Here is an 18,323-nt window from a genome sequence, read left to right on the forward strand (position 1 = left end):
GTGTATAACTTGACCACCTTGATCAAACAGTCTGCTGTGTCGGGACGATGCCAGTACAAACAACCGATCTTGTGAAGGGATGATATTAGCTCCTCTCTCTTCATTGTTGGTTGAGTTTCGAAGGTCGACGTTGGTGTTGTTGCCATAATTGCATCATTCGGTGGGCGATTGTATTCGATGATTGATTGATGGGGTAGAGTTGTGTGGTAATTAGTAGCGAAGAAGTCGAAGTAGATGACGAAGATGGCAGTGGTGGTGGAGGAGATATATGAAGTGGGACTTGGCCTAGTCAAAGTTCGGGAAGGGATACGGATAGTAGATGAAGGGTATGAGAGTGTCTTGACAAGCTTTCCATCGACAGGTACGTAACAGAGCCCTCTGCAGGGGTGGACACACGGCGTTCAGGAACACAAAGCTCCTGCCAAAATACCGGCGGACTAACCACGCCCAGCCTCCCGACCATCCTCTCTTCGCCACTCATAGCATTCTCTTCGGTGACACTCAGTCTGCAGCGAGAGTGCAGGCATGGTAGAAGGTTTTTCGCTCCCTATTGTGCTTATCCAATCAATTGTCGAGCCTAGGCTCTATTTCCCGCCAAGACCCTTATCGAGACCCTGACTGTGACAGGTGTCACACGTAGCACAGTCACTTGTATAGATACATACACTCTTTCACACTCTGATTACTCACTTGTGAACTTAGCGGACGTTGACGCCAGCACATCAACCTGATTGCCGACTTAAGTGGTTACCGCAATGACACACAAAAGCTGTCACTCCATCGCTACTGCAAGCCACGGATGAGAGGGCTTTCACAGCAATGCAAAGTGTTGCAGGATCTGGCATGATGCTTCTAGCCCAACCGCTTTCTCTCCAAGTGAGGAGAAAGTCCGGTCACAATGGGAGTTTTACATTGATCGCTCCTTTGTTCGCGTGAGAAAAGAAGACCAAGCCAAGGTACTGCGCTGTATAAGATCGCTCGCATAGTAGATTGCAGCGGAAATCAGAGCCTTCCCATTGTTTGTTTCTCATGGAACCGGGGGGGGCCGCTCTGATCCCTTACAATGCGAATGCTTCCCTTTGTTCATATGATGGAAGTGTGGGAAACGGATTTTCCCCTCCTTTGCCACGTGGCTGAGAATTTCGTTCCAATCTGCGTGAACTTTAATCACCTCGCTTTGTTCGACCATTGTTCCTTGCTGTGAAGCTTGCTGCACAAAAGGATTGTCAGCAGCTTCCTTTTGATTGTTTCTCCCCATGATACTATCTTCCCTTTGTGTGTGGTGGTAACCTGATCTGAGGTAACCCAACTCCAACGGAAAGAAAAACAACAAAGACAGGAGTGTATGAGGTTTCAGCTGGGCTGCCATGCCCGAACATAAGACACCGCCTGAACTTGCAGATGGTTGTTGCATCCGGTCCGAGCTCTCCAGCATTACGAAGTGGTAGATAGGTCATGTCCGTTTCCTCAGCAGGCCTTTTTGTGTTTCACTCGGCAAGTCTGCATCTTCTTCTCCTCACTCCGAGGCTGTGATTCGTCGCATAACAGAGCTGTGTAAGGCCCATCAGTCGTCGCTGAGCACAAGCATTGTCTGTTCAGAGTATGTGGCTGTATTGCAATTGGGGTCAAAGTACGTATTCGGCCAAGGTAAGATCGGAACGAGAACCTGCAGGATGTCTGCGCTTCACTGGTAGCATTTCATGCTGCAAGTTGGAAGGTCAAAGTCGAAGACAATGGTGACTGGAGTCAGTAAAAAGTTCGGAAATCGGCCTGGCCGGACTTTCCCGAGACTACTCCGAGATGTCATCGATCGCTGCAGTCGACATGTCTGACGCGTATACTTACAGATCCTCAACGTCCTCTTTCGAGCCAAGGAAGACGGGGCAGCGCTGGTGAATGCTGGTAGGCTGAATGTCGAGGATACGCTCTGTACCGGTCGTGGCCAAACCGCCAGCCTGTCAGAGAAGTATATAAAAAATATATAAAATAAAATAAATAAAATAAAATAAAAAAAGGAAGAATGTAACACAAAGACCGATGTAGAAGCAGAGTCAGCAATCCTGCACTATCGCTGCTTCTGCCTTCAGACCTTCCGAGATCCGGTCTTGGGGGTTGAACTTACCTGTTCAGTGAGGAAGGCCATCGGGAAAGCCTCGTACAGCATACGTAACTTTCCTGCCTTAGACTTCTTGTCATCAGGGTATCCAAAGATACCACCATACAGCAACGTCCTGTGAACATCCGCCACCATCGATCCGATATAACGAGCCGAGTAAGGCTTCGCACCTTCACCTTTGGGGAACTTGATGCTGTCCAAATACTTCAGAACAGGCTCGTGGTAATACATGCTGTTACCCTCGTTGATCGAGTAGATCTTACCGCGGCTTGGCAATCGAATGTTGGGGTGAGTCAAGATGAACTCTCCAATCTGGTTATCAAGCGTGTATCCATTCACACCGTTACCCGTTGTTAAGACCAAGTTGGCCGAGGATCCGTACATACAGTAACCAGCAGCGACCATCTCACGACCGGGACGCAAAACGTCTTCGAGAGTACCCTTGGATCCGTCACGGACGAGGTAGATGCCGAAGATGGTACCGATATTGACACCGGCGTCGATGTTGGAGGAACCGTCCAATGGGTCGAAGACGACACAGTACTTGCCCTTGGTGGATTCAAAGGTGACACCTTGTTGCTTTTCGCCGACAAAGATGGCCTCGTCGTCCTCTTCGGAGACAAGGACGGCGGCTTTGCCCGAGGCACGCAATGCGTTAATCATGATTTCGTTGGAGAGAACATCGAGCTTCTTTTGGTCTTCGCCCTGAACGTTTGTGTTTCCAGCAGCTCCGATGCTGTTGCAATTTGAGTGGGAAGGGTCAGATTGAGCTCGTTAGCATTTGCTCGTCAGCTTTGCGAGGCGTGGTCGCGCATCAAATGATACTTACAGGTTGATCAAGCTGGCCTTTCGGACATTGCTCTCGATGAACTTGCTGTTCGTATCAAGATGAAGAGAGGATAGAGCGTGAAGAGTGTCAGCTATACTTGGTCACTCGGCATGCATCTATTAATGCTGCGCAAGGCAGCTTTGCGTCGTACTCACCAGGTGGTCTGAAGCGAGCTGAGCAAGATGGTAAGATCACCACTGGCAGCACTAGTCTGCCTGAGCTTAAAGCCTTCGGTCAACACATGTCGTGTCAAGGTAATGATATCAGTGGAAGGGGGAGAGTAGTCGTCGGCGCCCATCTTGTCGGTTGTTCTGATGTGTTTCGTTTTGAGTGAATGCGGAGCGAGTTTGACTTGGTGTCTACGAGGTCCTTGACGAGGATGGTGATGGTTTGGTGGAAAAAGAGATGAGAGCGCAGGTGCTTGGATATCTTGGTGTTCAGCCCGTTTTGAGTGTGTCCAGTCGGACGCTTCCGAGCAGGTCCGATGTCACTTGGCGTCTGTTTTCTGCGTTGTGTTGTGTTAATTAGTCACGGGTCGCTGCAGACCCACACTCTCCCTCGCTCTTCGAAAGGCCGAAAGCGGGATGTGATGTGCTTTCAACACAGAGCAGCAGAGTGCGGTTCGAGCACAAACTCTCTCTCCGCAACTGTGCCTTTCTTTTCACGCCTTCGTTGGTGTCTGTGCGCGCTCGCTCAGTGTGGAGTTTTCCGGGAGCAGTTGAAAGCCGCTCTTGTCCTGTCAATCGGGTCTGACCGGATCAAGCGGCTTGACCGATTTCTTCACCCTTGCCCCACGCTCATCTTTCCCGATTCGATACGAGCTATTCGCACCTGCCATTCACCGCTCGCTTCGTCGTCCATAGTCAAGTCGGTCGAAGTCGAACCATCTTACTGAGATGGTCGGCAATCCTCCTTGTGATCACAGAACAGCAAAGAAGTCGAGTTTCTTGTCTGAACAGCCTTCTAGAAGTCAAAGCTCAGTTGAGATCACTCTAGACACTCCGGTCATCGACAACGCTTGTAATGTTAGAGCTGTAGCGCTGCATCCAAATTCTTACTGTATTCGCTCTAACGCGGAGCAATGGGCACCTATCGCTTGTTGAAGTTTGAAGACGTTTTGGTCCCGATACTGGCGATCGGGGAGAGTCCGAGTACGATGTCACTGCTGCTAAAAGACAGAAACATATATACTCAATTGACTGAGAGAATGTGGCGAGAGCCTAGTGCTCTCTGTGAGATATATATACATGTGAGCGGCACATGCCGAAGGTGGGAGTACTCCTACTTAATGACCCAGCCTGGCAACGAGCGGGACTTGGTCGTACCCGATCCTTATCAGAATCGGTTAACCCCGATTTCCGATCTCGTCGTCCTTGCGTCACTCCTTAGCGTCGTCATTGGATCGTGTATTCCAGCACCTACTGGATCGTTATGTTTAGCATTTAATGGTACTGAAGACCTGTGATGTTGTTTTTTTTTTTTTTTTTTTTTTTTTTTTTTTTTTTTTTTTTCTTTTTTTCATGGCTTTTTTGTGCCTCAATTTTCAATTGAATTTCTTTCACGTTTTTAGTCTCTGCTTGGAAATGACAGACTCGATCCGCAGCTGGACCCTGAATTTTTGCGATTTTGGAACAACTTTACACGACTTGTTGCTTCCGAGCAATCATCACAACGGTAGGCCCGAGCGTCGATGACTACGCACACCATCTCAACGCCACCGCAGTTCTTCCACTGAACAGAGCTTGGCATGCCAGTCTGACGGTAATCTACCGGCGACGTGTCCAATCAACTCCCATCTCCAAGGAGTACCTCGTGTTCGCTTCAAGATGCCCGCTACATCCTCCAAGAGAGCAACACCGGCGCGGAAGAAGGCAAAGCTTGCCCACGACTCGACGAGTGCTGACAAAGAGGCAAGCAATGGACCCGTATCAGAGGCTCAGACTCAAGTGCAATACGTCGAAGCGTCCGCATCCGCTTCATCACCGTCGCGAAACAGACCAAGACGATCAACGCAAAAAGTGACCGTCGACTATGCGATCGAGCCATCTCCAGAAGAGTCTCCTGAGCCAAGCACTTCAACTCCAACCTCGCCACGATCCGCTGCCACCGCTCTCGCAACACCGACTGCCAGCACTCCGCAAGTGATATTTGCAACACCACCTCCAAAAAACAGTGCAAAAGGCAAAGGCAAAGCAAGAGCCAAGTCAGAAGACGAAGACTACAACGATGATGCGGCCGATGAAACATCCTCTCGCAGAGATCCCGACCTGGAGATATTCACCCTGGAAGGTCCGATACATGATGTTAATAGGGTGCAGCTCAAGACTAGCAAAGCGAAGGCGATGCGCCCGTTTTGGTTACAGGGTGCTGTTCAGCCAACTTTCTTTGGTGTGCCCACTTCGGACGTGTTGCAAAATGTAGCTGACCAAGAAAGGGACGCGAAATCAGAAGCGGCTCGAGGAAAGCACTCACTTGAAGAGGCACTTCCTTGGCCGCAAGACGGACTCGCGGAGACTTGCTTGGATTCCAAGGCGTATCCTTTGATCAAGAAGAGCTTGCAAAAGTTCTGGCTCGGGTATGTTGGGTGGATTCCAAATGAAGGTGTGTACGATATGGCTTGGTATCCGGGCAAAGCAACGGGGTACAGAGAGAGTCAAGAAAGATCAGCTTGGGTGAAGACTGCAAGGCAGCAACTGATGTCGGGCGAGAACCACTCAAGTCTCACAGAGAGGGCTGATCGAGTAGGATCGCCCTTCGTTCAGCGCTGGCTGGACACCCATCGTCACACTCTTAAGCTTCTCACCACCAAAACAGCACAGCCATTTCTTCAAGACACAACAACCCCGCAACAAAGCGCAGTACGCCACCCGACCACTGTCATGAAGCTAACCGTCCCGGAGATCTCCATGCGCAGTCGACTCAAGAGGCACACTCTTACCGACACGCCCAAAACACCTAAGAAACCATCTCGTTCCAAGACTGATGGGGGAAACGGAGAAGCTGACGATGCAGGCGAAGGGTCCGACGAAGAATTCGCCAACGAAGACGAAAATGCCATTGCTGCGTTCGATGCGAACCAAGAGCCTATCAACCTCGACGATCCCAAGTTTGCCAATATCCCCAACCTTGGCATCGAAGAGAAAGGTCCACAGACTGGTGACGTGCTGCACATTTCAGTCGGGCCATCGGGACAAGAGAGACCAGTGCAAATCCCACGGGGCATGTCAGAACGGCTTGACAGAATGGGCGTAGTGCCGGATGAAGGTCATATAATGAATGCCGGAGGCCATGTCTACGATCTAGGTTGGGTTCCTGTGCCAGTGCATTTGAATACGGGCAAAGAGTACTTTGTGGTGTCTGCAGCCGGGTCGAAGGCGCCAATGACGCTTGTTGGGCAGAAGCAACAACGTCCTGCGCCTGCAAGCTTGCAGGTTTGGAGCGTCTCTCCAGACTCGCCTGCAGCTTCTGACGGTGGGAAAGGGAGCAAAGGAGAAGCCAAACTGGAGATGGTAGTGTGTCATGAAATGGGAGCGGCGTACAAAGTTGCATTCTGTCCGATCGGCCATGACTATTCTGCTCATGGAGTAGAAGAGCAAGGGATGCAAGGCAGGCTGCGTCGATTAGGCCTTCTAGCAGGATGCTTTGCAGATGGCAGCCTATCCATTTTTTCCATCCCCAATCCTGACTCCATACGCGCTGCTCAAACCAAGTCAAAAGCCAAGGCCTCCGCAGATACACCTCTCTACATCCGCCTCGACCCCATCCTCACACTCGAACACCTGCACCAATCAGCCACCTCTCTCTCCTGGGCTGGAGGAGAACTCCTCGCCTTCGGTGGATCCCAAGGTTGGATTGGAGTTTGGAACATTGGTCGTATACTACGTAATCCCTCCCGCTCCATCCCTCCACCGCCACCAGACTACGTCATCCGAGCCCACCGCTCCGCTATCACCGACTTGACTTTCATCCTCGCCCCACCCATCTCCTCCTCCGGCCACATCCTCCACACTTGCCTCCCCCAAACTCTCTTCTCCGTATCCCTCGATGGCTGGACAGCATACATCTCCCTCCCCCGCTGCAGCGCTACCTCGATCGAACGGTCTCGTGCAGTCCACTATGCATGCACTTTCTCACCTTTCACCGGTGGCAGCCTCGTTCACGAAATGGCAGACGGCTCCATCGCTCACTACTCCCTTCGCCCGGAGGAGATGCTTCGTTCGCGTTCGATCTCCCACACACCCTCCCGAGTCCTCTCGCTGTCCTGCTCTGCTTTCCACCCGATCGTAGCAGCAGGCACAGCTCATGGTGAGGTGAAACTCGCCAACATCTTCCGTACTCTGCGAAGGAGTCAGCGTAACCATGTACCCATCTACCAACAGGTACTGGACAGGACAACGGGGGAATTGACGGTGAAGCATCACTTGTTGGCGGAAGTGGCGAACAACGCCGAACCGAAAAAGTGGGCTATTGCACAATGGCACCCCTCCCTAGCAGTGACTGGGGTAGAGTGGAATCCAAATCTAGGCCGATGTAGGTTGCTATTGAGTGGCACTGCTGGGGGGATGCTAAAGGTTGACTTTGTTAAACCTCCTTACGAAAGCTAACTAGCCTGCACACTCAATCGACCTGGTTCAAAGCAATGCAGAGTGATCGAGATGATCAAAAGAATGTGTGTCAGAAGTTACTAAAACGGCATTTTCGCAGAGATTCAGATCCTCCACAATCCCACTTGGACAGCCTCTGAAGCAACATCCTCATCCGACGAAAACATCACATTCACCTGGCTCGGCCACGCAATTTGCCATCTCCAGATTCCGATCGGCAAGGGCAACAAAGACACCATCCTCTGCGATCCGGTTCTCTCCCGTCGCGTGTCACCAGTCCAATGGTTCGGTCCTGAACGATACACTGATGCCCCAGTCACTTCAGAAGAGATCGCACACGCTACCAAAAGCAAGGCAAAAACGCATGGCCGGATTAAGGTGACTTGTGTTCCTGCACAGCATTGCTCGGGGAGAGGATTGACGGATCGCGATCGCACGCTGTGGGCTGGTTGGACTTTCCATGCTATGATCGAGGCTATCTGTTGTTCGAAATGATTGAATCAAGTGCTGAACTCAAGGCATCATCTCCCCCAACGTTCTCGTTGGTGTGGATTACTCACAAGCAAGCATCAACCTCGCCAAATCCATCAGAACAAAGCGTGGGGGCGATTGCGAACAAGTCAATTTCGATACTACGTCGATATTGTTGGTATCTGGCAGCAGTCTCTCACCAGCTTACTCGCCAGATCGAGTTGCAGCGAGATAGGCGCCACTTGGCCCTATCTAGACGGCTGATGATGTGACCACAAGCAAGAGGAAACAACCCGGCCGGCAAAATAAAAGCTTCCTTTTCGGCCCGTCCTATTGTGGATCTGACATGTCACAATTGGCGTGACAGCTGTTCCTTCAGGGTCCAAATGATGTCGCAGTGTTGGAGTGCTCGAACTGCTGCGCAATTTGCCTCACTTCTCGGCAGTGATGGTGTTCTGCACTGTATGACCTGTCGAAGGTGCCTGTCCTCCTCTAAGCTTGCTCGCCTGCATCGCAGATTGTCAAGGTGCAGGGCGATAGATCAGAGCGTCAAGAAGGTGCCTATCCCACCTAGACCATCCAATGTCTCATGTTCTGGTCACCACTTACCATACTGCTGCGCGATTGCTTCACTTGCGCAGGCGCCACAGGTCTGGCCGGCGCCTTGACGTGAAGCTTCATGCCCTTCCGACGCATCACAATCAACCTCGAAGCCCACGTTATAGACTACAGTGTATCTGTATTAGTTGAAAGAGATTCTCGTCGTTATGCACACAATGAGGTCTCGCTGACGGCTGAGCATCCAAGCCTAGCAGCATCCTCTCCTACCTGTTCGACGCTGCAGTGACAATCGCTGCACTGAACTGCACTGCCAGCTGCTCTATCTGCAGTCAGGTTGATCGAAACGCCTATGAACGTTTTCGGCTACTTTGCACCTCGAGCCAAGTCATTGTTGGCTGCTGTGTCAGTAGAGTCCAGCCGTCACCAAGAAAGCGCTGTGCTGCCTCTTGCCTCTCGTGTACGCTGGCTTGGCAGTCTCGAACAGGAGTCAATCGCCCTTTCCTGTGCAGAGCAAGACTTACTCATAGCGCAAGACTGTCATTGTCATCCAGACGAACCTTTTAACTGATGAAAGCGAGTCGATACTTGCTTCCGTGCTCCCACCATCCCAACGTTGTTCGCCGACCTTTTACTTTTGCTCTTGACATTTGCAAGCCTCTTTACCACTTTACTACGCTATCAGCTCTATCTTGGTCGAGCTCGACGCTTTGCACATTCTCTCTTTCTTTGCGCCCTTTTTCTGTTTGCTTTATCAGCTCTTCTCGCATCTCATCAGGCTCTCGACTGGTTCGGGCTTTGCTTGCTCCTCCTCCTCTTGCCAACCTTGAATTCAGCTCTTGCCAACTGCCTCATCACCAACGCTCTCCAGCCTTAAGCGATCGGGACTGGATCCGGATCACAGGCACAGCTGTCCCCGTCAAGCCAGAGGTCTAGACATTGTCTTTCAAAGACCTCCACCGAGCAGATATTGTTTGCGTAGCTTAAAATTTTGGTGAAGCCCCTTGGAGCAGCAATACACGGCTTCCGACCTCGAACGCCGACACTCTCTCGACAAGACTGCGCCTTTTGGCTCTGTACCAGACCGAAGTAGTGCGCCTGTTCATAAACGCCACTTTGTTCCCGCGCAGACACGACCAAGCGGCAGCCAGCTATCTATCCTCCAGTCCTAAAACCTTATCGCATCCTCTTTCCCCGGCGCCGCCTTACTGTGACCATCCTGTGCGAAAAACCGAGATTGACTACACTAACAACGACCGAAGCGCCAGAGAAAAAGACGAGTAGCTACAGATCAAAAGCCAGAGAAAGCAAAGAAACAGAGCAGGGACCGAGTCAAGTGCGCAAGGAGATCCATTACTCTAATTGATCGACTCTACCGGCCCGAGCCCCGATTAGATCTACGCTATTACGCCAAGTTGGTCTCGACTGCCAGCATTCGCCGCCCTTGCCGAACATCCATTCATCCACGCCGCCAGCATTAATTTTTCTCAAGGTAAGTACAGATCGGTCCGATCACCGTCCGGTCCCGTGTTTCATGATGATCGTCGTCGTCATCGTAAGAGAATCTTTTCGCGGCCCTTTCGCCGGTGTCCTGCGAACAAGCCATGGAGAGCTGCGTCGGAGAGGCGCCGAATGTACGCAAAGACGTGCATCAAAGAAGCGCTTGTTCCGGTCTGGCGCGGGCCACAGCTCCGGAGGTGTAGCATCATGCTGCACTCGATGGCTCGAATGCAGGACTGCAGGCTGCTGCTCAAACTCACTAGCTGTACCTGACGGTAATGGCGACCATTGTGGGTCATGTCACAGTGATGAGAAAGCATGCCACATCTTTGCAAGGGCCCCCACACACATATGGAAGGGTAGCGACCGCTTCAGGACATTTCTAATTCCGCCCGTCGACTTTCTGTGTGTGTGTGTGTGCGGTGGTGGTCCTTGTAGAGTGGGTGCGCGTGTGGCCTCTCTTTGTTCTCGTCGCATGGCTTACAACTTTCTCAGGCTCGGCGAAAGGCGTCGCATGGGCGTTCTTGAGAAGAAGAACACGAGGAATCTAGCGTTGTTCGCCTGGGAAGACTGCACGGTGTTGGATTGGTACCGGTTTCTTTCTCCTCGTTCTCGCCGGTGCCTCCTGTTAGTCCTCCTTCGTGTTCTTCTAGCTCTTCTTCGTGGGCGACTTTCGCCTTTTCCCAGGGTCTGAGTTTGCTCAACCTAGATTGGTTCACTTTCCGCCGTGCTCCGCTACCTTCGGCTTATGCGCCACTCGATGAACAGCCAGCTCTTCAACAGACCTCAGGGCCACGCTTCGTTCATGCTCATGCTCTAATCGTGGCTCGAGACAACTCTATTATCCCATAGAGCTTGTTTGGAGTCAGATCATCGTGTCACACGCACGCACACACGCACACACACACACACACTCTCTCTCTCTCTCACACAGTCGAGAAGAGGACTGCTTTGCCACATCTCTGATGCGAGCGAATAAGGTTCTCCGTCTCTAGCCAAGCTGTCAGTGACTACCGTACGATGTGCTGCGGTAAAGGCCACAACTCTAGTTGCGTCTGCCTTTTCTTGATTTCATTTCGATCGAGTCGTGGCCATTCAGAGCTCGGCGTTCAAGAAGAGGGAGAGAATTTCATTTCATTTCATTTCATTTCATTTCGATTTTCGTTTTCCTTTTGAATTTTCCAGGCCTTTTTTGAATGGCCTAGAGAGAGAGCCTTTTCGGCAACTGGCTATCGGACAAGCGATGAAAAAGCCAAAATCTCAGGAAAATGGAAATGAAAATGGAAATGAATCGAAATGAATTTCATTCCATTATTACTGATGGAAAGATGGAATCAGTTTGGCAAGAAATCGGCAGCGGAGACAGAGTGGAATTCGAATTCTTGCCGCTTTGTGCATGCATACCATCCTCCTCAGCCGCTCTGCCATCTCACATGGTTTCCATCGAGGGCTGCATCCCTTCCCGCTGTCTCCTGCTGTCTCATCAGAAAACTACAGCGCGCAGTGCCAAGTCTTGATCTCTCTGTACGTTTCCTGCTTCTGCCTCGGGGTTCTAACATCTCAAAAGGCCTTCTCCTATTCTGCTGCCCCTATCAAATGTATCAAGCCCGTAGGCCAAGCGGGAGTTCATCTTTCATGTCCGTCTCGATGGCTTCCTTTCGGTCCGGCAGGAAGCAACCAAGACGAGCGCGGATCGTGAACTCTTTCTTCAACAGTGGCTCGGGCATGCCAGTCCACTTGCCTGGTTCTCGATATGCTTCTGCCTGCCTAGATGGATTCGCACTCTCGGTGTACTTGCCTGCAGTGTGCAGTAAGCGTTCTCGGCAGTCTGCCGTCTGCTGTGCGGTACTTGCGCCCCTCGATGTGCATGTTGGTCAGCAGCTCGGTCGTCGCAATGCTCTCTCTCGCTTGCCTATGATTGGCAAGGGACTCCCCTTAAAGCCGGGCTGAAGCAATCCCACGTAAGGGGCAGCAACGCGATACACGCCAGTCATTTCAGGCGCTGACAAGAGCACGGACGCGTCTAAAATTTCCGGGGGCGGCTTTCTTCTTGCAAGGAGCGAGCAAGGGAGCAAGGGCAACTCAATTGGGCGCGGGCTCGCAAAAGGGCAAGCATGGCCAAGTGCCTCGGCTATTGACCCGGAGTATGTGTGGCGTCTCGCTTGGGCTTTGGATGGTCCTTTTTTTTTTCTTTTTTTTTCTTTTTTTTCTTTTTTTTTTTTCTTTTTTTTCTTTTTTTTTTTCTTTTTTTTTCTTTTTTTTTTCCCTCCCTTTCCCACTGCAGCGCACAGACGGGTTGGCTTTCAGAACCGCTTTGACATTGGCTTTGGCTTAAGAGAGAGAGAGGAGTTAGCTCACTCTCGAGCAAGACTAGCTCTGATTCCGCGCTGCAGTTCGGCTAGCGCTTCATTCCCTGGCACCTGCATCTCGGACCTGTCAAGCAAACGTGCATCTGTCCGTTTCCCTTGCACCGCACATTGGCCCTTGTCCTTCCGCTGCTCTTGTCCTCCCTGGCTGCTGCGTTGTGTGCCTGTTCGCTCCATCGACCATCGTCCGCACTTCTGACCCTTTTGCCTTGCTCGCTCATCGAGGGTTCGATTCGATTTCTTGATTTGCCCTTTTGTTTCGTTCGTTCCTCGTTCCTACTTCTTCTGCTTGCTTGATGGTTGGTCCGGCGTTGCCTTTCCCTGTCCATTGAACCGCCTCGGTGTTGCATACATCGAGGCGCACTTCACTGCCGCCGCCCATCCCTACGTTTCCCACCCTCGCCGAAGCGGATGCGTCGTTCTCCGTCCTATCATTTGCACTCCAGCCTGCCTGCCATTCATCGTGACAGCTCTCTTGACGTGTGCTTTCTTTCTCTCTCTCTCTCTCTCTCTGCTCATCTGCGTTGCTTCATGCTACCCGAGGCCAGCCCCCTTCCATTTCTCAGGATCATCGACAGCCCCTTCGCCCTTCGCCTGCGTTAAGCTCAATACTCTCTCCTGACACCTGCCTTGCCTTTTGCCTATTGCCTCGCTTCTTCTTCTTCTTCCCGCTCCTTTGCGACAGCTCGGTGTACCGTCACGACTCACTTTCTCTCCCTGACCCTTTGCCGACATCCGCCTCCCCTGTCACCTGTCCAACACCTACGCCTACATCTACACCTTCCTCATTCCACCCTTTGCTCTTCTTTCCTTAAAAGACCCCTCGCATCTACCAACCACACGTCCAATTCCGATCAACCCAACCCCCCCCCCCCCTTGCTTCTCATCAGCCATCCACGCGCGCTCAGCCCAGCACGCCTCGCTTAACCCACCTCCTTCGCCTTCCCTACGCCTCCTTGATTGATAGTCTCAGACAAGCTTGCTCCTACTCCTCCACCAACATCCCGCAACAGCAGCATCAGCATCTAAAGTAGCCACCATCGACTTGCTCCTACTCCTCCACCAACATCCCGCAACAGCAGCATCAGCATCTAAAGTAGCCACCATCGACTTGCTCAAACGCTTTCGACCGCTCATCTACCTATCTGCAACCTTATTTCGCTGCATTCTTCAGCCATCACTGCAGCCATCCTTGCGGCATTTAGCTAGCTTCCATCTCCGATCGATTTATAAAGACCTTTGTGGTACTCGCCGTCATCCAACATCTCTCTACGTTTCCCTTCTTTCTCTACCTCACCACTACTATCTCCCATCTCCTTCTCCATCACATTACCCGCCGACATGTCTTCATCACAAGCTTCTACATCTGCCTCGGCGCTCAACTCTGGCTTTCTTCGCCGTCACCCTGCCAGCTTGATACCCAAGCTTGTGCACAACCCTGCCATCACCGACCTGATCAAGAGCCCCGTCACTCGCGAGATGGTCGTCTACCTGGCTAATCAGGCTGCTCACGTCATTCAGTGCGGCTCCACACAGTCTTCCGACTCTCCACCTGCGACATCAACACGCTCGGTTGCTTCTGCCGAAGCCGACCCTGCCGGTAAGCTCGAGATCAACGGTCTCCCAAGCTTGGAGACCTTCATCGCTCTCCTTGTTGAGAGGTCAAATGTTCAGGTCCCCACCCTCCTCTGCACACTTGTCTACCTTGAGCGCTTGAGGTCGAGGTTGCCACGCGTTGCCAAGGGTATGCACTGCACCCGTCACCGTGTATTCCTTGCCACCCTCATCGTCGCTGCCAAGTACCTCAACGACTCTTCGCCCAAGAACAAGCACTGGACCAAGTACGCTGCTCTCTTCTCCCAGGCCGAGGTCAACCTCATGGAGAAGCAGCTCCTCTACCTTCTTGACTACGATCTCCGTGTTGAGGAGGATGATTTGATGGTTCACTTTGCTCCCTTCTTCCGTCGTGTCGAGACCCGTGCCGAGGCTGGTCGTCGCGAGATGCACCTTCGTGGTCTCGAATGTGGTCGTGAGCGCGAGCGATATGTTCGTGCTAGCGAGCGTCGTGTTCACCTTCGTAACCTTCCCGCTTCTCAAGTTCCTTGCTGGAACCAGAAGAGCGAGGCGACGCGATACGAGCAGCATCGTCGTTCGGCCGCATATCACTCGCCTGACTCGCTCCACGCTTCGCCACAGGAGATGCAGTCTTCGTTGATGAGTCGACAAGACTCGGTCGAGTCCAACGCCAGCTCCACCTCATCCGAGGCAGAGTTGACCGACGACAACGGTTCCTCGTCATCATCAGCTGAAGAGTACGATGACTACGAGGATGACTATCTCGAGCAAGAAGGTCTTGATGTCCGTATGCAACAGCACTCGGTCTCTAGTCTTGCCTCCAGCCAGTCCCATCCTGTCATGGTCGCCAACGGCGAAGAGATCGAAGCTCACAAGCCTGGATCAGTCATGCATCGTTACCTCTCGCAAGCTTTGCCATCGAGTATGAAGAAAAGCACCTCTTCCCACTCGCACATGGAAATGCAACAACCAAGTCAAGCTCACCTCCCCACATCTCACTCGATGAGAAGCGTACGAAGCAGCTCCAACCTCCTCTCTAGAATGCTGGGCGGACATCATCAGTCTTCTGCCGCATACTAAACCCCCTTTCCCACTATTTGATCCTCGGGATTCGGGTTGAGTCTCATTCCTTTCATCGCTTCTTCCACATTCGCCTGGTGCGGATAAGGAGGAGCAGGTTGGGAAGGATGGACAACCGAATCACCGGAACACTACTACTCTCTCTTTGTAGCAATTTTTAGCAATCTCTCAGTCCTTCTCACTTGGCATAACATAGTCGGTCACCGTTCACCCCCACACCTCACCGTCACACAATAGCATACTATAATCACGCAGCACCCAAAACACTTCCCCCACCCCCACTCAGGTTGGCAAACCTTCTTCCCCCACCCCCACTCAGGTTGGCAAACCTTCTTCCCCCATAGCATTTCTTTTTAGCATTTCTCTGCTTAGTCTTTATTTTATTTATTTATTTCTCCCTTGCAAATGCAAAGCAATAGCAAAAGATCTCTTGCGAACAACACAAACACACTCTTCGGCCTGTCAACCTGTGCAGCTTTGGATTTCTACTGAGCTGAAGGTACAGGTGGGATCTGATCTGCATCTACTTGGTGCGATTCTGCCTCAGATCTCTCCACTCGTTGCGAGTCTCCCACACTGGGCAGATCTCGAGTCTTGACCATAACCAACAACCCCAACGAAAGTATATACCCCACTGTCGGGATCAAAAAACAAGCACTTGGCAATCCTGTTTCGATCGTCAAACTATACACTACACTAATCAAGATCGGACTGAACCCATTCACGACGTTATCCGATATCGACAATGCTGCTAACCAGTCATCTGTTGGATTTGGATGCAGGCTCGAATGCAGAGTTGGATATTCTTGTCTCTTGAGATCCTGAATGATAGCGATGGCAGCAGAGGCAACTGCAGGACCTGCGCCTGCTCCGAACGACAGAAACAAGGTGCCAAAGATCATAGTTGCTGCATTTGAGAAGCTGGCCGAGAGAAATACGACGAGGTAGCCGATAATGTCGGCGAAATAGGAGAGTTTGGCGATCGCTATGTCGATCGATACTCTCCAGAGTACTGCTGCTCGGATCGTGTCTTTTGTTCCTATTGTTTCTGCTTCTGATCCTTGATCATGGCTGGTTTCGGGTGGTTGAGCTATTCCGCGATCGCCCAGTTCGCCATCTCGGGTGGAATTCGGTTGTGTGAGATCAGGATCTTTCAATCCCGCCTTCGCCAAGGTTTCCAACTCGTCCACCGACAACCCGACAATCTCAACTGGCTTCCTAATTGTCCTCTCCAACAGCACCACCAGCAGTGGAATAGCAAAAATCAACCACGCCGCTCTACTAGCCCCAATCAACCCCAACAACAACCCGATCGCATCCGGAGTGAAATCAAACCTATAACCAGCAAACACTGCAACATAGGATAGCGCACTAGTTCCCACATTTGCAAATGCTCCAGCAAGCGCTAACCAGGTGAGCCGATAATCTTTGCTTCCATCCCTCGCTACTTGCGGGAGGTAGATTGATAGGGGACCCAACACTTTGCCCGCTCGAAGTCTAGCTGGGGAGATAGAGGAAGAGATGAGAGTGGTGCTGCTGAAATCGGTACCGGCGAAGGAGATCCCACTTTGGGCTGCCGCCTCCATGTTTGCATCTACTGGATTGGTGGGGGCGATGGTAGTTGGTTTAGTCTCAGGTACGAGGAGCAACGTCCAGATGATGGCCAGGGAGAAGAGCCGACAGCAAGCGACTAAAGCTGCTGGATTGCCGTGTTTGGAAGGAGCTTGTGGTGTGCCTGGTATAGGTGGAGGAGTCATTGGATCCGAAGGCAACTCTAAGATGCCGATGCTAGGTTGGAAGAGGGCTTCGAACGCAACACTAGTACGAGCTCTGACGGAGGTATCTAGTGCCCATGCAGCCAGTAATGGTCCCAAGAAAGCACCGCAGAGTGTCGCCGTGACTAGCCAATTCAGCGCCAATGTTCGACGAGTAGGTGGAGCAACATCGACAATCATCGCCCGCAACACGCACAACACTAGCGCTGTAAAACCCGTCAACCCAGCCAAGAAGCTGCAAAACAGGATCAAAGCCAGCGAGACAGCTGGCGGGATCGCTAACTCACTCGGTACTGGCCCGAGCGGGTAACCCAACGGGAGGAGCGCAAAAGGAATATAGTTGATCATGTTGGAGAATAGCGAGATGATCAACAGCGGTTTCCTACCCCACTTTGACAGCTTGGGTCCGTAGAAGAGCATGCTGGCACTCGACACAACAAAGCTGAGCATGGTAGCTACAGCCACTATGATGCCGACTTTGCTTTCTACGCCAGCGACTGCGCATGGTCTATCTCTATCTCGTGGGAGTGGTGCGTGCGGGTCGGAGGGGAGTAAGTCGGGGTGTGTGGAGTAGTGGTATGAGCAGGTGAAGCCTCGAAGACCATCTAGGTAGGAGGGAGCTGCGCCATAGAAGCCTGCACCGTACACCAGGGCTACGGCGAGAATGCGTAGGATGGGCCATTGCTGTTGGAATCCTCGAAGAAAGCGGATCAGAGATCGGTCTGGTTTAGGTGGCGTTGGCGGAGAGGAGGAGAGGTTGGCAGCTTCATGTTGGGTGGTGCCGAGGAGAGGTCGAGTCTCGTCGTCTGAACGCTGCATCTTGGAGCTTCTATGCAGCCGCCATAGAAGGCGGTGGTGATGGTCAGCGGACTCAGAGGAGAGGTGATGAGAGCATTCGACACTTTTGACAGCAGCCAAGCATCAAAGACTGGAATGCGTGTCTGTTGCAATGACAGATGTGGGCTGGCTGAGTGAGTGAGTGAGTGAGCCCAAAAAAAGTAAGTGTTAAGCCGGGCAAAACTATTCGCAAACCATGTTGAGGTGGCTTGTGCGCGACCTCCTTGCAGATCGATCGCGGGCCCAAATCGGGGATGGAAAATCGGGGATGGCAAATCGGACTTGCTGCTGATCCTCTCCTGCCTGCCGCTCCTCTCTGCGCGTTCTTGGCCCGAACGCTGGACCGTTTTCATTCCATTCATTCGCCCGTAAAGCGCTCTCTTCTTGACTTTCTCCATCCATTTCCTGGTTCTGCCGCCGCTTCTGCGATCTACATCTTGGACCAACCGATGGATTCATTCATTCCGGTTCAGCCTTCCATCCTTCCTGTTCGCAGCTTCACTCTCCAACCCCGACGATCGCGCTCAACTCTTTCCCTACTTCCTCCCCGCACTTCCATCAGCTGCGACCATCTTCATCTTTCGTAGCCGACACGCGTCTACCGCAGCTCCT

General features: G+C 52.0%; 5 protein-coding genes across 5 annotated transcripts; 2 read left to right on the top strand and 3 right to left on the bottom strand.

Annotated features, from left to right (window-relative positions):
• Positions 1-1,027: 1,027 nt before the first annotated feature.
• Positions 1,028-1,369, bottom strand: UHO2_03373 (uncharacterized protein; the record flags this gene model as incomplete). Its single annotated transcript, XM_041558288.1, has 1 exon — positions 1,028-1,369. One exon carries the CDS (start codon positions 1,367-1,369, stop codon positions 1,028-1,030), a length of 342 nt encoding a protein of 113 aa, XP_041414222.1.
• A 315-nt stretch (positions 1,370-1,684) lies between these two features.
• UHO2_03374 (putative FBP1 - fructose-1,6-bisphosphatase) lies at positions 1,685-3,243 on the bottom strand (the record flags this gene model as incomplete). Its single annotated transcript, XM_041558289.1, has 5 exons — positions 1,685-1,703; positions 1,846-1,955; positions 2,123-2,852; positions 2,946-2,990; positions 3,101-3,243. The coding sequence occupies 5 exons, from the start codon at positions 3,241-3,243 to the stop codon at positions 1,685-1,687; spliced, it is 1,047 nt and encodes a 348-aa protein (XP_041414223.1).
• Positions 3,244-4,771: 1,528 nt separating this feature from the next.
• Positions 4,772-7,549, top strand: UHO2_03375 (uncharacterized protein; the record flags this gene model as incomplete). The annotated part of the gene is made up of 1 exon (XM_041558290.1): positions 4,772-7,549. The coding sequence occupies one exon, from the start codon at positions 4,772-4,774 to the stop codon at positions 7,547-7,549; it is 2,778 nt and encodes a 925-aa protein (XP_041414224.1).
• A 6,236-nt stretch (positions 7,550-13,785) lies between these two features.
• Positions 13,786-15,099, top strand: UHO2_03376 (uncharacterized protein; the record flags this gene model as incomplete). Its single annotated transcript, XM_041558291.1, has 1 exon — positions 13,786-15,099. One exon carries the CDS (start codon positions 13,786-13,788, stop codon positions 15,097-15,099), a length of 1,314 nt encoding a protein of 437 aa, XP_041414225.1.
• A 485-nt stretch (positions 15,100-15,584) lies between these two features.
• UHO2_03377 (uncharacterized protein) lies at positions 15,585-17,693 on the bottom strand (the record flags this gene model as incomplete). Its single annotated transcript, XM_041558292.1, has 1 exon — positions 15,585-17,693. The coding sequence occupies one exon, from the start codon at positions 17,691-17,693 to the stop codon at positions 15,585-15,587; it is 2,109 nt and encodes a 702-aa protein (XP_041414226.1).
• Between the last annotated feature and the right edge of the window lie 630 nt (positions 17,694-18,323).

This window comes from Ustilago hordei (genome assembly GCF_900519145.1).
Source record: "Ustilago hordei strain Uho2 genome assembly, contig: UHO2_contig_05, whole genome shotgun sequence".
In the NCBI taxonomy this organism is placed as follows: Eukaryota; Fungi; Basidiomycota; class Ustilaginomycetes; order Ustilaginales; family Ustilaginaceae; genus Ustilago; species Ustilago hordei.